Source organism: Cephus cinctus, unplaced genomic scaffold (genome assembly GCF_000341935.2).
Source record: "Cephus cinctus unplaced genomic scaffold, Ccin1 Ccin1_scaffold0132, whole genome shotgun sequence".
Lineage (NCBI taxonomy): Eukaryota > Metazoa > Arthropoda > Insecta > Hymenoptera > Cephidae > Cephus > Cephus cinctus.
Window position 1 is genome coordinate 1,338,586 of NW_014332865.1, and position 21,704 is coordinate 1,360,289.

At 39.5% G+C, this 21,704-nt stretch overlaps 1 protein-coding gene across 14 annotated transcripts in view; it reads right to left on the reverse strand.

Annotated features, from left to right (window-relative positions):
- Positions 1–183: 183 nt before the first annotated feature.
- The window catches only part of LOC107263126 (octopamine receptor beta-3R), a 60,266-nt gene continuing 38,745 nt past the window's right edge, over positions 184–21,704 (reverse strand). For 7 of the 14 annotated variants that reach the window (XM_015730006.2, XM_015730004.2, XM_015730001.2 and 4 more), the window contains exons 4-5: positions 4,580–4,691; positions 184–2,941 (exon numbers count right to left, since the gene is read on the reverse strand). In XM_015730006.2, the coding sequence (XP_015585492.1) occupies positions 2,731–2,941; positions 4,580–4,691 (323 nt within the window). In that variant the 3' untranslated portion in view covers positions 184–2,730. Of the gene's footprint in view, positions 2,942–4,579; positions 4,692–5,578; positions 8,932–9,298; positions 9,482–13,349; positions 13,648–14,361; positions 17,711–21,704 lie in introns of those variants that run through there. The other 7 variants (XM_015729999.2, XM_025080521.1, XM_015729998.2 and 4 more) reach the window with 7 other exon arrangements.

Sequence of the window (21,704 nt, forward strand, 5' to 3'; positions counted from 1 at the left end):
TTTTATTATATCTGACAAAATCAACATTGCACTTACCCTTGCGTTTTTAATTTATAATACCGCAAACGTCTCTTTTCCGTAATCTCCATGAAACAGTCTCCAAGATCTTGATAGCATTATTTTCGGTCCAGTGCACTAAGAGAAAAGGGAAATACCAGGCCAGAAAGTAATTCCGAGACGAAGTAAATTTACGTCTTGATTTCCTTTTTATTCCGTCAACGTACTTGGCCAACGCAATACGCAATAATAAAAAATACCATTTCCCTCGCTCTCGTTGACGCAACTATTTTATTATTTTTACGTATGTCTCTTTTTTCTTCTATTAATTATATCGTTTGTCTAATGCTGTTTAACCTCACGTATTCTACGCCCATTATCTACGACAGCAGTTTAGCGTCAAGTTTTCCATCTACCTAATGCATAGGCCTTGCACGAGTCGCAACGCTAACTTTTCTCTCAGACGAATAACGAGATTCTTGTGACACGTTAGACTTCGTACTTTAAGCACGTTTTTTTCTCACTAGATCGTTCGTTACATATTTTTCACGAGAAAAATTTACGACTGCTTATTTAATTTTTTGGATTGTCGAATTCAGCGTAGTTTACTGATCGAGGGTATGTTTGTCCACCGTGTCAAAATCTGAAATACATAATTACGAAGAATTTGATTACGTGCCTTTTTTTAACAGTAAATAGTTGCGTGCATTCGTTATTTTTATTTTATTTATCATTATTGTGGTTTATGTCGAGAAATTCAATCACGTGTTATACCGGTACCGGATGAAGTAATAGAATAAAAAAATTTCAGATTTTGATTAGGATTATTATTACTGATTATACCTATATCAAACGGAAGCCCATTGCTAAATATCACCTAACTTTACAAATACGCAATGTAAAAATAATGAAATTATATCGTACGGAACTTATAAAGCCCTCTTGAAAAAAAATAAAACTGATTAATCGTCAGTTTTTCGATAAAACGTAAATTGATAAGAAACGATCTTCAATATTTTTTTGAAATTCGACGATGCGATCAAATTATATAACTACAATATTTGACTGTGAATTTTGACTGAATTTTCGTTTCAGACGCGCGCGTCAGCGTCCGCGTTCAAAATACGCCCGATTTCATTGAACCATTGTTATTCAGAGATCGAGTGTAACGCTCTGAATAGAACGAGAGAGACTGGCGTGACATTTTATAATAAAACAATAGAGAACAGATTAAATAATGGGAATATAAAAAATGTCAATCGTAAACGTGCGTCTAAGGAGAACAGGGTTAAAGGGTGTTTTCTCTGTCACATGACACAGAAAACTCAGACAATTTCCCAAAGTGGTGGAACAGCGAATAAAATATCTCTTAGGAGAAAAAACTGATACGAAAGAAAAAAATTGGCCTTAACACACTCGGGTTCCATAAGAGCTTGAAATACGATTCCTTTTTTATAGTAGCTAAGCGCGGTTTCTATACTGCTGTATATTCTGCTTGACTATAGCTTATTGAGATTAATCGTCATACACGGTACATATATATATCATACATATGCATAAACATGTATTTTATATACTTAGAAAAACAATGAGTACTATCGTGAACGATATATTAATTATTTACAATTTTTGGAATTATTGCTATAATACATTTTTTACACGTCTCGGATGACGGCACGTCGTAAATTTTTTAACGAAGACCATTTGGCCCGAGACTAATATTACACTCTGTACATTCCTTCTGCTTGTTATACGAATTTAATTATTATCATTATACACATTTAGCATCGCAAAGTATCTCTATTGTACATCTAATCAGCGCAAACTAATCCTATTAGTTTAATTACGTGTCCTATACACTTCACAAACGTATTTACAGCGTCAGACGCTTTCCCTTTAAATAGGTGAAGCGTCGCAATAATCACATTTTATATTACGTGTATCAATACATTTATTCGATTCGGCAAGCTACAGACTATTCGTTGTGATCCAAGTGTATAAATCAATCGTATCCCGTACTAATATACTCTCAGGAGCTTAATCACGCAAAGCCGATCGACGAGTACGATATATTACTGTAGGATTTGTTTTTGTGCGAGAAATTCGGTTTTTTGAATTTCATTCAAAATTTTATTTAATTCAATGAGGGATATAAAATAAAGCATAATGTGTGTATACATAGGTATATATGCCAGTGAGTGATTAACTGACAGATCGAATTGATACACACGAGAGGACCCTAAGCAGGAACAATTTTCATAGGGCTTAATTAACTTTTCCCTAATAAATCATTCAACCGTCACAATTGCGTCCGGGTTACCCAGAAATAATTGATTTCTGTTTGAACCAAGTACACGTGGCAGCGACGACCCTGGACCTTCTTTTCGAGACTTGGTCAATTTACAATTTGTCAACCCTTTCGGCTGCGAACAAACGAATGAATTTTCAGATCTACTTTCGCCGAATCTCCCTTTTCCATTATTCCAACCGGGAAGCAGAGATAGTCTGGATGTTCGATCCAGAGTTCCTGAACGTCCCCTTTGCAACCCCTCAATTCTTTTATCACAATCCATCCCCGACTCTCCCCGTGCGTTATCTTGTCTTCCTTCGTCCTGTTCCTTATTTTGATTCATCCCTTGATCTCTTCGCTGACCTACGACACTTGGCATAACATGGAAATCTTGTTTTCCAGAATCCTTGGCTCTCCACGCTCGCTCTTACCACGTTATCCGGCTAGACGAACTGCGAGGGGATCTTCCAGCAACTGGAGCAGCAAGGCAGGGCGCTCTTGAGGGTGTCTTTGAAGGCGTCGCGAAAGTCACGGTTGAAGTATGCATAAATCAAGGGATTTAATGCACTATTGAAGTAGCCTATCCAGAAGAGCAAAGAGATGACGGCGTCGGGAGACGTGCACGTGTCGCCGCATAGGGAGGTTGTGAGATACCTGAAATCATAAGAAAGTAATGTTAACGAGTCATTGAGCATCAGACGTAATATACTTGGCCGCAGCCTCTAAAATGAATTTTCGTCGAGGAAATGGAAAGATGTTAATACAAAAAATAATATTTTAGCCAATAAACGTAAAGAGTCCTTTCTCATCGTGACGTATACGACCACGCCTGACGCGCGCTTTATCACACAATTTCCAAATTACAAAGGAGTACCGGTGGACTCGCTTTTGTCTCTATTTAATTCGACTAAATTATTACGAAGGTGTAGGGAACGAGGAGACTGTCAGGTACAAAAGACAAGGGATGTCAGATCGTGATATGTATTAGGTCGACATACGAGGGTCGGTACAGGAGAGAACTGTTTTATCCACCGTGAAAAAAGTTTCACATATTGTACGCTAAAAGTAACTTACAACCCATAAGGGACTGTATTACCACTTTCATGCAGATTAAATCCAGGTATTCCGGTATTTACGAGTCATTCTACGCCATCCGCCGTTATATCGCGTCGCCAGAGAAAATAACAGTTTTTAAGAGGGACAATGGATGCTGCCAGGCACAGATTTACATTTAGATGACTGAGGATTTTCGCTTCCAAAACTATTAATATCCTTCCACACACGTCGTATTCACATAATCACACGTGCATACTCTGAACACGTTGGAGGATCCTGGAGGTCTCCCCAGAGGATCCTGGACCGATGGCTGTGTGTTAACGTATGAGCCTGGCATACTGGGGGATACGGGAATTAGTAAAACGTTCAGAACTGTCACGGCATACGGCTTCATATTTGTTAAAATTATTACCCACGGGATTGAGGCGTCGCGACGCTCCCGCATCGACGATAGAAATGACTGTAGTGAATAGTGCTTGATATATGCTTAAAACAAATAACGTGTATGTCAATCGCAAGAGAAAATACTCGAGATCATTGATAAAGAGGATAATATCTTTTGTTCTTTTTCTCCTTGGTAACGTCTGCAATCATTTCCATTATCTCAAACAAAGAGAGCCATTATTCCGTGCCGTACAATCCGTTAGACGGATGTGAATCAGGTGCGACCAAAGAGGAAGAGGAAGGTTGAGTCAATCAATCTGAAAGTTCTAGAACGATATCATTCATTCTTGAAGTCGTTCTTGGTATCAAGTTCTGGGTTAATTGTCTACCCATATTCTACCCATCTTGCGTTTTTATTTAATCATAGGGATATTTTTTCTCATTACTATTCTACAGGTTTCAGAGGTAATAATTGAGATTTTATACGCAGCGAACTTTACATTTATAAGAAATTATATACATATTTCAAAGTTATCAAAATCACGTACCATTACCGAAAATGTATTAATTTAACATTAATGATGTTTGCTATGATTATTTTCCGTGACTAAATCACTCAATTTCCACGATATAATATTTGCTAGGTTAGAACTTTCGTGAATGATTGAAGGATCGATTAATCGACCGGAAGTTGCGTTACGAAAGGTTCCTGTCACTTTGCCCCTGTTTGCTTCAGTAATATCGCCCTAAACGCCATTATCTGGTAGTACCGGTAGTACTGTTACCGGTTATGAGATCAGGATATGTAAAATTCCTGAAGACAATTTCCCGAATTTCAGAACTGTTACTCACCATAGAAAAAAGGGTAGCCAACAGAGTAGAAATGCGCCCATAATGATTCCTAAGGTTCTCGCAGCTTTGTGTTCAGCTCTCCAACTCTTTGTCTGTTGACGTATCGTCGTGCCTGAAAACAAAAAAAGTTTACATTTTTAATTATACTGAGTTTCGAATAAAAATGACAATTCGGATTAAAATATTACCTCGGGATATCTATGGCAATACGAAATTCGAATGGGGGTAATAAATTTAGAGATGTAGGATTTTTTTTAGGGTACTATGGTCACGACGTTTGCATCAGGGTTTATATCTTCCACGGGACAATCTCTGCGGATAACATCGGCTACGGTCAAGGACGTCGCAATATCAACGTTCGAGGACAATCATGCGAATGGTTGGTTTATGGATTTGGTTCGAGCCAAGAAAAGCTGGCTAACCTGGTTCCAGATAAAATTTTCCGGAAGATAAATCATCTGAGAATAATATTCTATATCTTTATACGTCGATATTACGTAAATCGAACACAACACTATTACGTCAATCCATTCAAATATTTGTCAAAATCCATTCGATATGCTATATAAGATTTTGTGTCACAATAAGATATACATATGTGATACGATATATCACTATATCTCTGTACAAATTTTCTTCAAACAAAAATTCAAAAAATTTGAGAATAAACTATCTATAGATACATATATGTATATCAATTACAATAACTGCTACGATCTTTGAGGTTAAATCATTTATTTACTCGAGCTTTACAGTCTCGAGTATCACTCGAACGTAACACGTATTAGTGACAAGACTTTCTGTCTCTGCGAGATCTATTTATATTAGCTCGGTCAGTTATTCTAAGTCTATCGAGTTTGTAGAAAGCTCTATCCACGTTATTTCCGGTTCTGTTTTTCTATGTGTCGTAGCTATAGTCAAAGTCATGACGAACGCAGTATAGAACGTTGCGGTAAAACGTAAAGCGGGTTGGCGCTACTATATGTTAACTGTACTAACCTTTATTCGGATTCAGAACAAAGTTTCACTCCCTGGAACGATAGCTTGGAGGTGGATTCGAGTGAAAACGGATCGGTGGTAAAAATAATTCGTGGGACAATGTTACTGGTGGTTCGTCAGTAGTTTATAATTAGGTTTAAAAGTTAAAGCGAGTCGAAAAGTTCCGTGATTTTATTTCAGCATTACATTAATCCAGATGGGTAAATAAAAATATGAAAAATATTATTAACATATTCGTGCGTCATTTGTAATCGATAATCCATATGGAGTCAATCGTTTGAGAATTAGTACATTTGTGCTCATTCAATTCCCTTGGCGTTCAAGGCATATGTTCTAGACTGTAGCTTCAGGCAATTGGTACGTCTAATACTACCTATCCTGCATATTAGATGCTGTCTCTTGGACCCTTAGACACGTGTTTCTATCACAGAAATAGGAATCTATTGGCATTAGTCTCAAGCAAATGTCTACCATAGCTCCCAAGTTATGAGATTGCTTCGAATAGCAGAACACGAATGTCCGAGCTTCTGAGCTTCGTCGGGCTTGAAATTGAGCTTATTTTGAATTCACTACTGGCTGGATAGACATTGGTCATTCTGTAATATTCCAAACTGTATAAATAAATGTTAAGATTACGTATGTTGAATCGATACGAAGAAAGTACAATTGGACATGTACAATTTACAACCAAAAACAAAGTTTTTCTGTTATTTTGTAAAAATATTTTTTATTTACAAAAAATATTTACGAGCGAACAATATCCATGATAGGATATGATATGCAAGTAGCAGGCAGAAGAGGGAGGAATGTTCCTGCCAAAGATCAATGATCCGGTTGGGCAAACTATTTTGCAGGTTGTTTAGATAATACAGAGTAGAATGAAAGGTTAATCGTTGAAGTGAGTTGAAGGGTTGCGTGTTCTTGTGCAGTAAGGCAGATTTAGGTTGGCTGGTCATTTCTCCACCCCTTTGTGAAATCGATGTGCTCATCTATCAAGATATAAGAAATACGGAACGGCCGCGATTCGTAAGACAACGGCGGCCTTGTTTCTTATCAGTGCCAACAGATATTCAGAATAACAGCAGAATCTGGATGCTGGGAGACGAGTACCATAAATTTATGTGAAGCTGGGAAAGGCAAAGAAAATTGAAAAGAGAAAGAGACAAATTAAAGCCAGATAAAACGACAGGAGCAAACATGGCGAAGCGTCATCGATGTGGCATCGGTGGCGTGTAACCATTAATGGTTACGGATTTGGTAACGGTTTTGGAATTACGCAACCTATAAAAAATATTGACTTTACTCGTGAAAAAGTTTTAAACTGCAGTTCAAAGTTACGACGGCAGTTTTGCTCTTGGTTTCTGAACCATTTATCAAGGAAAATGCATCCGTGCACAACGATTGCAATTGCGAAACTTTTGACGGAAAACTTCCTGGGTAATGGTATCTGCAATCAAAGCGAAGGCAAAGATTGCGCAGAGTGGTCCCATGGGATCTTTGGTTCTCCGAATCAAATCCCTGACCTCCTGACCTTTGGAACATGGCGGCCCTCTGAATGTAGCCATAACGATAACCCTACGCGTAGCCGACCTCAGCTACCCTTAAGTAAACTTAGCTATTAAGATAAACCGTTCGGTTATCGAGTAGCCTCGAAGCTTAGTTACGGCATTGATTATTGGAATTTTAAATATAATTTTTGTTGAAAATGAAAAGTCAATCGCGTAACAGACTCAAGACTTTGATACGTAATCCGAAAATATATTTGACTTTTGTTGTTTATATTTGCAGGTCTAACTGGAGCCATACCCAAAGCTTCTTTCGTATTCAGCAAACAACGTGCGATGCTATATATACCACAAGCTATCATAAGAGCATATGTATATATAACATATGGGATTTTGTTAACGTCCTATAAAAGATTCGCCATCGATCTGAAACTAGTAAGTTCACACAGATGGGAAAAGTAATATTGAAATTATCAGGAATGCATGAATAACGGGCAATGTACGAAGAATAATGGCGGCCCATTTTATCGTACAGTAAGATCGCAGAGTTTCATCCCCCTTCCCGTGAGAACGTAATTCTGTCGTCATACGTATACGTAATGGACGTATAAATTCAGTAAGGTATGGTTGGAAGATCGTATCGAGAAAACGTAGCCACGAATAAACGTGACATCTTTAGGAATAAAAAGATACCGATCCTCTTTTCAAAGAGTAACAATAGAATTGATCATTGAATTACGTGACCTCTCAAGAGAAATGCTATATTTACGTACACTATATATATATATATACGTTTATAGTGCATCCTCTCTCCTAGACTCACCATAGAGGCAGTTAAAATAGCTGAAATTACTGTCGCAGGAAGACCCTCAGTACCAGGGAGTAATCTCCAAGGTGGACCTGGGAACCACGGATGACAATTTCCAAGGATAAATCTCTAATCCTACTGGAGCTGGAGCAGGTCAGATCTTTCTCATGATGTAACGCAAAATAGTCAGGTAGATAGGTACCTGGCAAATATTCTATAAGAATAGCAACTCTAAGAGAAATTCAGGAACCGTAAAGATACTGGAGAGGCTTTTATATGAATTCTAGTACGGAGCGTGTCTTCGCTAAAGGAAAATGTAATCTTTCTACGCGGTCGAATGCTGTCACGTTAGGACGACGTGCTTTACAAAGTCGAGTCAATTTCACGGCCATGCCGGATACAAAGAGGTCTATAGGATCGAGTATGGGTACTCTTTTCAAATTCTTCACCTACTCCTCTGTCGAAGCGTACCACCCTTGTGCCGATAAAGATTCGATACACTTTCTTGGAAATGGAGTGCAATAAGGGCCATTGAGAATCGTCATCTCCCCGGAGAGTGAAGTCAGGGAAATTTTCCTGCCACGAAATGCCCATTTCTTCTGCGACGATCTGCGTCGTCGAGAGAGCTACAGACTTTCAAAGTGTTTTTTAAGGGCTGCGTTTCGGGAGTCGTAAACCCTGATACCACGATGAATTCCTTTGGGGTGTTCCTTTTCTTTTTGGAGGGGTCTTGTGGTTGCTTACGAACTTCCCTTAGTCACGGTTCACAGGTAGGTGTCAATATTGGTTGCAATGTACACGTGGCGTAGCACAGAGCCATTTCACGTTCTGCAAGGGGGTTGGTGATTGGACGGCGAGTCTCGGTGAGTCTCGGGGGTGCGAGTAGAAGCAGCCCTGGATAGGCTAGCCCCTCTTTCCTATGTTCCCGTAGTCTCGTTTCCAGATATCGAGCGAACAAGTAGAGGCCGAGAGAGTCCCGGGGTGCTCCTGCTGGAGCTGGCTGGATTCCCGTTCACTGACCTACCCTACCCTACCGCAACCTGGGGCGAAACAAACCCCCATACCGTTAGTCTTCTTCATCCCATTTCTTAGCTATAAGCTACTACCGGTTATGGGATACATTTTTTTTTTCAATGGCGAGAAACTTATGAAAATTTAAAATATATCATTTTTCGAATTCATGAATTTTTCTCTTCTTCGTCTGACACATTTTGCTTTTTCTTTTTGGTTAATTAAGGAAAATTCTTACTAGAAATTCTGAAGGAAATTTGAAACTGGCACGAACCAATGTTTGCAAGCTTCGCTACTCGACGTCGAGTGCTTGTCCTATATTTTTGGAAAAAGTTCATTTCTGTAAAAAAAGCATCTTGTACGTAATACCGGTGTATCCCGTATACAAGTATAAAAAAGATACCGCCTTTACAAAACACCGGGAAATGCCTCACGTACCAACTCTGCAACTTTCCTATTTTCACCGTCACCTCGCGGTAATGGCGGAGCAGTTGGTAGAGGGTGGGGTCGGCGTCGGCACGTGATTTGCGGTATTTCCTTGAGCGTGAACCCCCGAGAATCTTTCACCTGGAATGTATTCTGGTAAAGTAAAAAAAAAAAGAGAATGAGGAAAAGTAAGAGAAAGGTTTTTCATTCGTTATTTTAATATCCATTTTTTCCTGTTTTTTTTTTAAATTAAAACTTATCCGTTCATGAATTCCTCGTTAACGCCTAAAACACGGATATAATTATTGCTCACGGGAAAAATTTTTTTTTAATTACATCAAAACTTTTATATAGCCCATCCGCCATATTTTTGTTCTCAGTATTTTATTCCGTCTACACGTAATGCCAATTTAACTGAAAAAGTCTATCAACAAATTTCGTAAATGAAGAGAATTATGTAAATGAAATTTTTTTTCCGAAGGAAAAAATCTCAAAATTTAAGAAAATCCCGAAAACATTTTCTAGAAGCTCAAGAACCTCAAGAGTACACTCTCTTAATCCTACACTTTCACCTTTATTACTTACGCCTCGATGTGATACTGCCGTATATCTATCTACACACGTATCACTATAGGTCCACGTTCATTCTCATCAAAATTTCATTTCACACTCGAAATCCTGTCAAATCACTCCAAGTACATCGCGAACCATCTTTTTCGCAAATACTCCCTTCAATGTCAAATATATCCATGTACACTACACCAACCAGACTATACCGATACACGATGCATATATTATTTTCATCTGTCATTAAATTACCAGCAATACCAGAAGTGTAAGACCTTCATTCCCATGGGAAATTTATGCTACAGCACGTATTTCTGATGATGGCCTGTGCCATGGTCTCGATACAGCTGACGCTGTCACTGAGTGATTTTTAAGCAGCAAAGTCATTGCATAACTTTTGAGGGTCCTGGCGGTATAGCTCGTGATTTCGAAAACAGGTTAGATACAAGTAGGCCGTCTGGGACACAAAAGTCAACCTAAGATCATACAGCAGACGCTGATCTGCAAGGGTCCGATTTCTATGTTAATTTCTCCAAATAAAAAAAAAGATCTGCAGAGTTGGCAACGTCGAGTGCAGAAGTACTTACTCATCCCTTATGGATGAAACGATTACATACTCGTCAGCATTTAAACCAAGGAGCAGTACAAGTACCACCCAGGTGACCTATCAGGAGATAGGTCCCTTATAGTCTGCCAGATACCAGATAAGCAAATCAGGCAAATCATTTATAACGCCAAAAACAGCCCCTTCAACGACTTGCTGGATACTATTGAATTGCTTTTTATCGTAGCCTTGAATTTTGTATATTGAAAAAAAATATTACCAAGTATCCAAGTGGAGAGTTAATCAACTCGTTAATTCGCAATATTTATTTTCCTTGATTTAATTACAAATCAAGCTTCGAGGGTGAGCCTACTTTCTTCGCAGATTCAATTTCAATGTTACATGTCGCCAGTCGACTGCAGCTCGTTTTAAAAGTCAGGTTCAATACTTTTCATTCCCGCTTGCTACTCCTCAATATTCTCTGCAATAGTCAATGAACTTTATATACAATATATATATGTATATTTTCAAGCTATTCCGTCCAAGGGATTTCTAGTTCCAGCCCTAACCAGATATTCTCCACTACTATTGCCAGCCTACGTTAACCTTTAGGACTGCCCTCGAAGGCTACGCCGTATTCTAGCATATTTTCTCGATGGATGAAGGCTGGTTCGATACAGAACTTATCTTTTGTCGTCTCTAGGAAAGTTTTGCTATAGTACGGCTTTCATTAAAGTTTTCAGAGAACTGCAGAGATGCTGTGGAAGATTCTACAAATAGGAAAGTCTCGTATCTATACATCAAACATATATATATAATACACAGACCAGCATTGTAGTCAAGTACATGTCTGAGTTCACTGATAAAACTTTCCTTCTATAGCCATTTTGCCAAATAAGATATCTGGACTTAAAAAGTTTCCAAGAGAAATCGGCTACGGATTCGCGTCCATTTTCTCAATACCGTTCAAATCCGATGTCTCGCGAAGAAAAGACATTTCACAGTTTGCCCGAACGAGAATCCTACTCCTTTTCACGTGACTGTCTAAACTTGAAAATCAGTACGAGAGGTACGATAGAAACTGTCATAGCACCGAGCCAGTGAAATAGCTCGTATTTAAGTCTGTTTCTGTTGAAAGTCCGATATGCACGTCGATAGCGTTACTATACGTTACGTACCTACATATCTTCCAATACCATTTCCTTCGGCTGCCGACATGCAATCTCAGACTACCTAGCTTGCAGGTCTACCTTGCAATATCTGCGTGTCTCCTGGAACACCAAGAGAAAGTACCGAGGAGACCCAGTTGTTCGATAGCACATTCAATGCTAGGTCGAATCTGATTTCTGACGGCGCAAGGAACTCTGGCTGACTGTACTGTAGATTGTTTTCATTGCCGACGTAATTTATCAGAAATATACGAATTACTTGTACAATCCCATTTATAATTATCGTTCCTTGTAAGAATTGTAGTTATTTTAGGTAATTGTTATGATTACTTATTAACAGATTAAATTGACTCTTTAATAACATTCTCTTGGTAGTAAAGTTACCAGTCGAGCGAATGGTGCGTAAATCACTTGCTCAATCATCTGACACTGCGTGTCGATGATGAGCTTTATTCAATTTATTCTATACAAGCAAGATTCAAGATGGTATTATCGTTTTCATCCACAATGCGACCTGGACGATGCTCTCTCATCGCTTCTTATGGTATTTTTCCAGACTTGCCACAGCCGCCTGCAAACTCCGAGATAACTCCCTTCCCGCGGTGAGAATCTTTGCACGCTTCGAAGAACAAAGCTTCTACGTGGTCGAGTTCCTATGATAGACACACGTTCGTGCATGTGTGTATATGCGAGGGTTGAAAAGGATTATTGGACTCTCCAAGGAGAGAGCAGTTTTTTTACGTCCAATTTTTTTGTCATAAGGAATTTGACGAGGCAAGATACCAGCCGGAATATAATTTGATGTTATCAAGTGCGTGTATATATATATATATATATATATAAATATATTCATATATATGTATATCCTGCTCGAGAAAGCTTACACAGGTATATTTGAATGCTGGTAAAACTTAGTGGCAGGCAGGTCCGGACGATAATTGTGAAATGGCAAATTCGTAACGTGCAATTCTAAATATATTCATATATATGTATATCCTGTCCAATTTTTTTGTCATAAGGAATTTGACGAGGCAAGATACCAGCCGGAATATAATTTGATGTTATCAAGTGCGTGTATATATATATATATATATATATAAATATATTCATATATATGTATATCCTGCTCGAGAAAGCTTACACAGGTATATTTGAATGCTGGTAAAACTTAGTGGCAGGCAGGTCCGGACGATAATTGTGAAATGGCAAATTCGTAACGTGCAATTCTTGGCAGCTGTTCTGCTGGCCGCTCTCCATGTGAATTGCTCGTAAAACGACGAAGGCAGGGGAATTGGGGGTCGAGGGTGACTATAGGGACCACCTCCATACTTAAGCCTGTGTATTCAACCTGTGTATCCATATATACAACACGTCTATATAGTACTAAGTAGGCGAATAGTATTGCTGCCAAAATGTGCATTAGCGAGCTAGAAACACGTAGCGAGTCTGTCGTTAGCACGCGAATGTAAGCAGCGCCGCTAACTGTTGAATGCAAACTCGACCGCTGTCTAGATCGTAAATTTTCTTGTAATAATCCACAGCCATGTATCAGAGGCAGTGCCGAGTTATTCTGACACCATTAGCCAAGTGGACTTGGCGAATTTGATAGATTCTCAAGAAGCCTGGTTACTTCAAATCTTTTTTTTTCCTCACGAGTCTGACCTTGGTATCGTGAAGTCTGTGGGTGTGGAGGGGACCAAATGGTGAGAATTTTTTTGTGTCAACCTTCGATACCACTCACCGTTTTTTATGTTGAGCTCTGTTGCTGATCTGTAAGACGGTCTTCTCATGTCACTTGCGTCACTCGGATGTAGTAAAAGTTGATGAGATGCTCTGGAATTATGTCTCGATGTTGATACTCTGTGCAGGTGGACGCTATTTAGTACGGTGTTGCTGGAGGCTCTGCTTAAGGCCTTGCGCTGTCTTACGGCCTCCTTGTATATCTTGTAATACATGACGATCATCACGATACCGGGTATCCAGAAGGATATGGATGAACTTATCACTGCGTACGCTCGATTCACGACGAAGATGCATACCTGCTCGAGGAAACTTTTATCGTGAATTTAATATCGGATTATTGGTGTTATCGTAACAGTGCAAAATTTTTTTTTTTTCTTCTTAAATCTAACGGATGGAACAAAAGCGAAATTTGGCGATTCGGCCTAATGCTAAGGGTAGCGAAAAAACAAAGAGAAATTAATTGGATCTCCGGCGAACGTTTTCTTAGGATCACGCTGAGTGGCTCGAAAAAACAAAATGGGTCGAAATTCGTAACCTTTCTTCGTTCTATTTTCGACAATGTTTAAGAGCAAAGCAAACTTACCGATTTTACCAAACGAGGCTTTTATCTTAATTGAATCGTGCTAGCTTCACCGGACAATCGTTGTTTATCACACACGTCAAAAATATCTGCTTAGCAATTTATCATGGAATTGAAAAAATCAGGTGTTTGAATTTCCTGATGAAAATCAAAGAGACTGTATTGTGATTAAATTTAATATATCAATCTTGAAATAACGAATCCAATCAATATCCACGATCAATTTATTGGATACAAAAAGTTTCTTTATCTCCTATAGGAGAGACTGGAAGAAGACTGGCTAAAAAAATTCTGTCCCATGGAAAGCAAGCAGCAATTAAAGAAATCTTAAGATCGGATAAAATCTCAAGCGTCAAAAACACGTTGGCAAGGTAGAAAAGGAGCTCGAAAACGAATAAAAGGTTAATCTGATCTTATCTGGAGTATCTACCTGAGGATTATTTTTTAAAAATTCCAGATTCTTCTTGGTGGTGTACCACTCCATTAAAATTGGCACAAAGCTTATAAAAGCCGGAAGTAGCCAAGCACTGCACAACATACAAGTCACAGTGTTTCTTCTCATAATAATCGGATACTCCAGTGGTCGCACTATTGCGTAATATCTGTCGACACTTATACAACACAGATGAAGTATCGACGCGGTTGAAAAGTACACGTCCAACGAACTCCACACGTCACACATGAAACGACCGAATATCCATTTACCGGATAATTCGACGGACGCGCTAAAAGTCATGGCGCACATGGCTACCAGCAAATCAGCCGCCGCTAAGCTGACTACGTAACGATTCGTCGGTACACGTAACTTTCGGTGTCTCTTAACACTTGCTATCACTAAGGTATTACCCAAAAGTGCTGTCACTATAATGCTCACTAACACAATTCCCTTGAGTACGGTAAGTGGCACGTTGTCATTCACTGCACTAACCGATGCACCTTCTATCTTGGATACATCGAAGGATATCGAGGTGACGGTCGGAGTATAAATTTTTGAAAAATTATTAAATTCGTTAGAATTATTGATTGTCGTTATAAAACGTATCTCGCAATCGGGTGGTTCTGTGATTTCCATTCCTCGTGTGACGTCCATACGTTCTTAACTATTATATTCTCTGGATTCATTAGCTCCGAGAATCTTAATTGGTCGTGATGATGAAATTTCAAAAATTTTTTATATTTAAGATATTAGAAAATTTCTTAATCTTTTTTCGTACACGTTCTTGATATATGTTCGGTGGGATGTTCCACGAGCGACAGTCATATTTAGGGTGGTTTTACGAACTTTTGAATTTTGCAATTTTTTTATTTTAAATTTGAAAATTCCTTCCTCTTTTTCTCGCGAATGGATTCTGTGATTTTGGCAACGATCCTTCCGAAGCTTTTTTTATGTTATATTTTCCTCCGAAACTTTTGCCAGTCCCTTACGATTCCAGATGTTGGCAGCTCTTTCGCTCTTAGGTACTTTCGGCTGAGTAGTTGCGCACTTCTTCGTTATTTCCTTTTGACTGTGAGCTAATGAACTAACCATCTTTACTGGTCCAAAACGCAGGACGACACTCATTATTTAACGGCAGGGAAACATCTCTGACGTGCATATTAATAAGACTCGTCATGCTTGCCAAGTTTTTCAGCAGCGCAACGTCGAGCGTCCCGACGCCACTCGTCGATTATCGTATCGAGTTATTAATTATCACTTAACGATAATATAGCAATGCCATCACTGATACTCTATATTTCTTTTAGAGAAAACAAAGTTTTTCTTTATTTTACGTATATCTTCAAGGTCTTCGCATCTTACTCCACCTGACGTTGAAATGGTAATTTTCAAGAAATCCTTTCCCCATAATGGTTTTCTTCATTTAATCGGAAATTGGCTGTTATGCCTCTTCGTTGCGGTTTAATTAAACCGGGTTCGAGCATCCAATTCCAGCTGCGAAAGGCTCGCGAAATATCGACATATTTGTAAAAGCGATAAGCGCCTGAGTCTCTGATGAAAATTTCCTAGATCATAGAATACAAAGTTTTAGTTCAATGCAAAATCAGTATGCTTATACCAACAGTCTGATCAGGTCGTTCATTGATTGCTGTAATATAAAAAATTTGCTTATTTTTTATCATTTTTGCTATAGGTACCCAGTCTAGGTTATTCTCTAGGAATAATTATATTATTACATCAAAAAACATTTTGCATATTTTTTATTTCAATTTTCAAAAATTATAATCTGATCGAAGTACCACGAGAGTCACGTATGCGCCATCTTGATATATTTTTCTTTAGATTGGTACAGGCAATCGATTGGTCTCTTCGGTAAACTTCCCCTCCGCCGCCCCCTGCCGATACGATCCTTAGTAATCTTCCTTTTTTATTTGCCATACATTTTTTTTCCATACCACATTTTCCCACATTCTTTATTCACGTGTATAATATACTATGTACGCGTTAACCTTGATTATTCACGGCCATTTTATACAGCCTCAAAATTTCAAACTTCTGCACAATATCCCCCCAGGGAAACTTGCGTAGCTCCGCAAAATACTTACGTCCCATTTCATTAACATGGTGGGTCGCGAAAATTGCCAGAGTCCGTAACCGAGTCGCTAGAATTTGCAATGCTGCAAGAGATAACCTCCGCTATACCTATAGCTATATTCTGCAACCACTGCTTCGGCTGGTTACCCTTTATTGCAAATGCATCGTCATCCTGCACCAGATGCACTTTGCTTCAGTTTTGCATATCATTCCAGCAATGTTAATTGAATTTGCTGTATGGCTGTCGAATAGCAATTTTATTTTTACATAACCTATTAAAATCATTGCAAAATGCATATATACATGATCTTTGACTCATTAACTATTATCCGTATGTTATAATATTTGTCTTTAGAATTTTAATGGTTCTGACAAACATGTTGTTGGATAAACACTTGTTTTCTAGACTTTGGCCCTTTTTCATAATTTTTTCCCTTAAATAATACTCTCATGGTTTTTCAGCACTTTATTCGTAACAACTGATAACAGCGATCGCGTGCATGATAGTATCTCGATAATACGTGCTTTCCTTGTGGAACATCATAATTGCATAGCAAATGAAACGCGACTCGTGCATACGCATATACCAATATACATTGTTATTCTACGTATATTAATTTGCAGCAATAGCTCGAGAACCAGCAGGCAATTTTCATTATAACCTTCAGCGTTCAAAAAAAAAGAAAAATCACAATTCTGGGCGATACATCGCTCTCGAACAATTTCGAAAGTAATATTTGTGCAGTTGCTTCTCGCAAATATTTGATTCAATAAGGGTGATACGTGAACATAGGAAAATACCTATAGCTATGACAAATAGTAGCATAATAAAACGGCTCCAGCTTTCCGTCTGAGAGCTTTAGATGACCACCACGTGCTTTTCGATATATTAATAAGGTTATCGACACTATATTTTTCTCATGGGAAAAAAACATTCCAAAGTTTCGCGATACTCGACAGGATCGATCACTGTTGATATATTCATTCTATGACAACAAGAAAGCTCAGAATTTCTCATTCACACTTTGCAAGCTCCATTGACTACTAGTCACGTTTTATGCTTTGTTAATAAAAAAAAAAAAATACACGACGGTCTTCTACTCAAAGAATATTTCTCATTGGCGTATATAAGAAACGCACGCTTGTTACAGGTGTATATATAAGGGTAGCAGAAACTACGAGCACGGACGACGCCGGTAGACTGAGCGTCGCGACGCACCACGGCGCCGCAGTCCTCGGCCGAGGGCACACTTCACTTGAAAAGCACAGCCGTTCTCCCACGCAGAAAACCCCACCAACTCTGAATAGATATTATGTATTATCGAAAGCGCCAGACGTCCGCGGATGCTTGCTTGGTTTTTGTAAGTTCTTCGAAAAGCTCAAAACTTTCTCACAGAAACAGCGAAAAACAAGTTTTAGCGAAATTGTAAAAGCACGAACTTTTATTATACAATTCAAGTTTATACCAGACTGAAATCAATGGATCGAGCTTTATACAGCTACCTTAATTGTCGTTCATTTTCAAAATGGGTTTTCTCGATAAAAGCTCCTGGAGACGTATATCCGGAGCTTTAAGCCGTCTACCATTCTTTCTTGGACTGGTAGTTCAAGCTTCAAAGAATTTCCATAAACAAATTCGTCTCATTGCGTAATATCGAAAGCTCGAAGTGCTGCGACTTCCGCTTTATATTGTTTAACCTAAAGCTCGTAGACCTTGCTCTGAGCTTGGGTCGCGGGAAGCACGTTTCATTGTATCGATCGAGCTTCAACTTCCTACGTGCTGCTACTGTCTTATTGCATCTATTACGTCGAGGTAGCCCGTACTATCATGGCAGGACTGAAGTTGAATTTCTGGAATTTTTTAGATCCATTAAGAAGACTGTTGGTAATAAACGTGAATGCTATGACGGGTTATTAATCAAATAATCACAATGATAGTAACAATTTTCGAAATCACCATTCAACGTCTTTCCTCCATTTAAATGCCAGCCTATAAATAACTTTTGTGACTAATAAGCTAAGACCATAATTTTAGCTCGTAACCCCTAGCCCGCTTAGTTGTTTTGTGACTGCCGAAGAATCAATATATTTAGTAACTTCAGAAATTCGTCTAGTACGCATAACAGTGACGTGAAATTACTGCTGGGAATAGTGCGTGCTGTATTTTACGAGTTTACGTAAATTTTCATGGAATATTCGAACGAGCGTAGTTCATGTGTATAACCAAGATTACAAGCTCGATTACTCTTATCAATGACAGAAATGAGTCGTAGACTCCAAAGGCTTGCTGGAGGCTAATTCTGTGGGTCGAGTAATAAATGGTTTTGTGGATAAATATCGTGAAGCTTGCGGACCACTCATTTTCAGCGACAATGGGCCTCTTGCCGAAATATTTAAAACTCTATATTTAAATAGGGAACAATAAAGAAAGCTTCGCGTCGGTGTGGCAGGAAACGACAATGGCTAACTATTCACATATACGTATATTACAGCCCATTTATATATTCTATAGAGCTCTGATATACGTAGGTCGATTGGTAGCCATAGAGAGTTGGAGGGCACGCAAAATTCAAATTTCTTCCACATTCGTTATTCCGTCGTTTGGAATGCCTTTTCGTGCGCCTGTCATGCCTCTGACGATTCGCGTCAATCGCTCACATGCGAACGCTCGACCAAAGAATTAAGTGAAAGTAGAAGGGTGATTTAAAAGATGCGAACTGTGGTTTTCGTCCATACGGCAAGATTGCAATAAAGATAATATTTATTAGATATTTAGAAAATGTTCACAGGAATTTTTTCAAAGTTTAATTCTTAAGTTTCAAGTGAAATTTTAACCCGTTACTTGACCCAGTTGTATTTTGCGTTCAATATAAGGTTTTATGTATGTTCGCCTTGAACCATGTCAGTTGATTCTTTTTTGTGGTCAGCTACCGTAATTAGGCTTGTCTGGGCCAGGTACTTTGAAGGTGTTCATGCGTGCTTCACTCTAAAGGCATATGGGTACACTTGTGCACTTATTTGGGATCCGTTGTAAAGTGCTTATAACCACAGCTAACCGAACGTTTACTTAATACAAGAAAGTTCTAAAAGCCACCACCAGGTCTAGTATGAGCCTAGGCTTCTAGTTAGGTTAGATTCTGCGTTGGGCATGGCTTGATTTTAATTTGAAGAAAGTGTCTGGCTCGTTACGAAAATTCAATTCGTCGTTTGATTACATGGGGCCAAGAATCAGCTGTCAGCCTTTGCTTCATTGAATCATACTAGTTATTGAGGAAAGAAGGTTCGGAGTTTAATAATTTTGATACCAACTAACGTCCACCTTTAGATTGTTGTATGGTTTATCACCCGTTAAATAACGACAGAAGTTTACAACGCTATCATCGTAGTTTAAATCAATTTAATGAGTAGGTATCAAACAATAATTATCTAATGGATTTTCTTCATTGAAAATTTAGGCAGAAACTAGTTTGACAAGAGGACTTAATGTCAAATGTGTAGGTCTGTGTAGCTGAGGGTTATCAAATCAATCAACGTGACAGCTATTGAAACCGGCTGGCTCAGTTTACGTGAATCGCTCTGTGCATTCTCTTAAACTGTATAGGTTATACATAGGTATATATTGTGACGTGATTTTTTAATCACGGTCCCAAGGCGGCTCCGGTTACCGATACAGATAACATTCTCGATTTCTGGTTCCCTTCGGGTCGCCACCCTGCTCAGAAGCTACGCTCTCGGGTTGATTCGTACAGTTATGTCAAGGCTCTCGTAAGATTTCGTTATTGTTTAGTTGAGGTCGAGGTGCTCGAATCTGCCGTGGGGAGATGGTCTCGACGTACCGAGTTGCCCGGCAGAGGAGACGACCCGACGGAGACGTCTCCACGGACCGGCAGAAGCCCGGGTGAGATACCGGCGCCCCGCTGGAGATGGGCAAATGGCTGTAGAGCGGGCGGAGGTAGTTTTGATACGGTTAAGGGCAGGAGAGGAACCTCCTGGCCGAGTTAACCCCTTGCACTATTTGGAATCTCGGGAAAAGTCAGGCCAAACGCGGCTACCTCGATTGTTGTGGTGGAAGGCGAGCGGTGGAGCGTGCCGAAACTTTATACCTATTCTTACGACCGAGCGCAAGGTAGTCGTGCCCATATTTACTGAACGCGATGGAACTCTTGTGAAATTCAAATGAATTTGAATCAAAAACTTTTAAAGAATACTTTAATTATTACATAAGATGAAAACAAACTCTGATTAATTATAATAATATAATTTGGTCCAAAACTAAGACCACGAGTCAGACTCGTGATATTCATGTTTGGTCTGGAACTGAACAACGAGTCAGACTCGTGAAATCCATGTTTGGCCTAAAGTTTTCATCACGAGTCAGACTCGTCAAAATAGTGCAAGGGGTTAAGGACGTGGTGCCCAGCTGTCGTCCGATGCCCTGGGGAAGCGACCGTGGAGGATCTCCAGAAGTTACGTACCGATTCGTTAAGGAACGCTCTCGATTTGGTTTAAAGGGACGACTGGAAGGAGATGGAAGGGTTATCGGTTAAAAGGCTCTCGACCAATCAGAATGATCAGAATGATTAGTTCTCGGATTTGGCTATTTTGTCAAAGCAGTCTGTCTCGGGACACCGACCGAGGTGTCATGAGGGACATCGCGCTCGCGTGCTGTCTGTTGATAGTTTTTCTTGCCGTGTTTCGCTACAGTATAGCAAGTTCTCGGTTCGTACAGTTCTCGCGTTGTTCTCGCGATATCCAGGCAATTCTATGAATTCCTGTGAGTGTTCCGGAGGTGTAGTGCAGTGTGTTAGTGCAGTGTCCACCAGAGTGTCCTTTGGATGCAGTTCTCGGCCTCCACGGATTAGCTGCCCCAGCTCCGGTGAGTCTCCCAATTTATTAATTGGTGAAGGGATTTCGATTTTACAGCTCCGATTCGTTGTGCTACGTTCTCGGTTCGTTGCTCTCTGTCTCTCGCACTATTTGCCGGACTCTTACTCCGACCCTGTCTACCCCAACCTAGCAGCCTGAGCGGCCGTGCATTTCCGTAACCGTCCGCTCCCGTTCGTGCCTCCAGTTGCGTTAGCTGATTTTACGCGACCCCAAAAATCGACAGGATCCGTTAAGCTATCGCCTCGTCCGATAGGTTCCGTCAGAGCTCTCGTTCGCGGTGCAGTTGGGCCTGTTCCACCCCAACTCCCAGTTCATACCGGCTCGTCAGTTCCCGGTGAAAAAAGAATTGGCTGGCG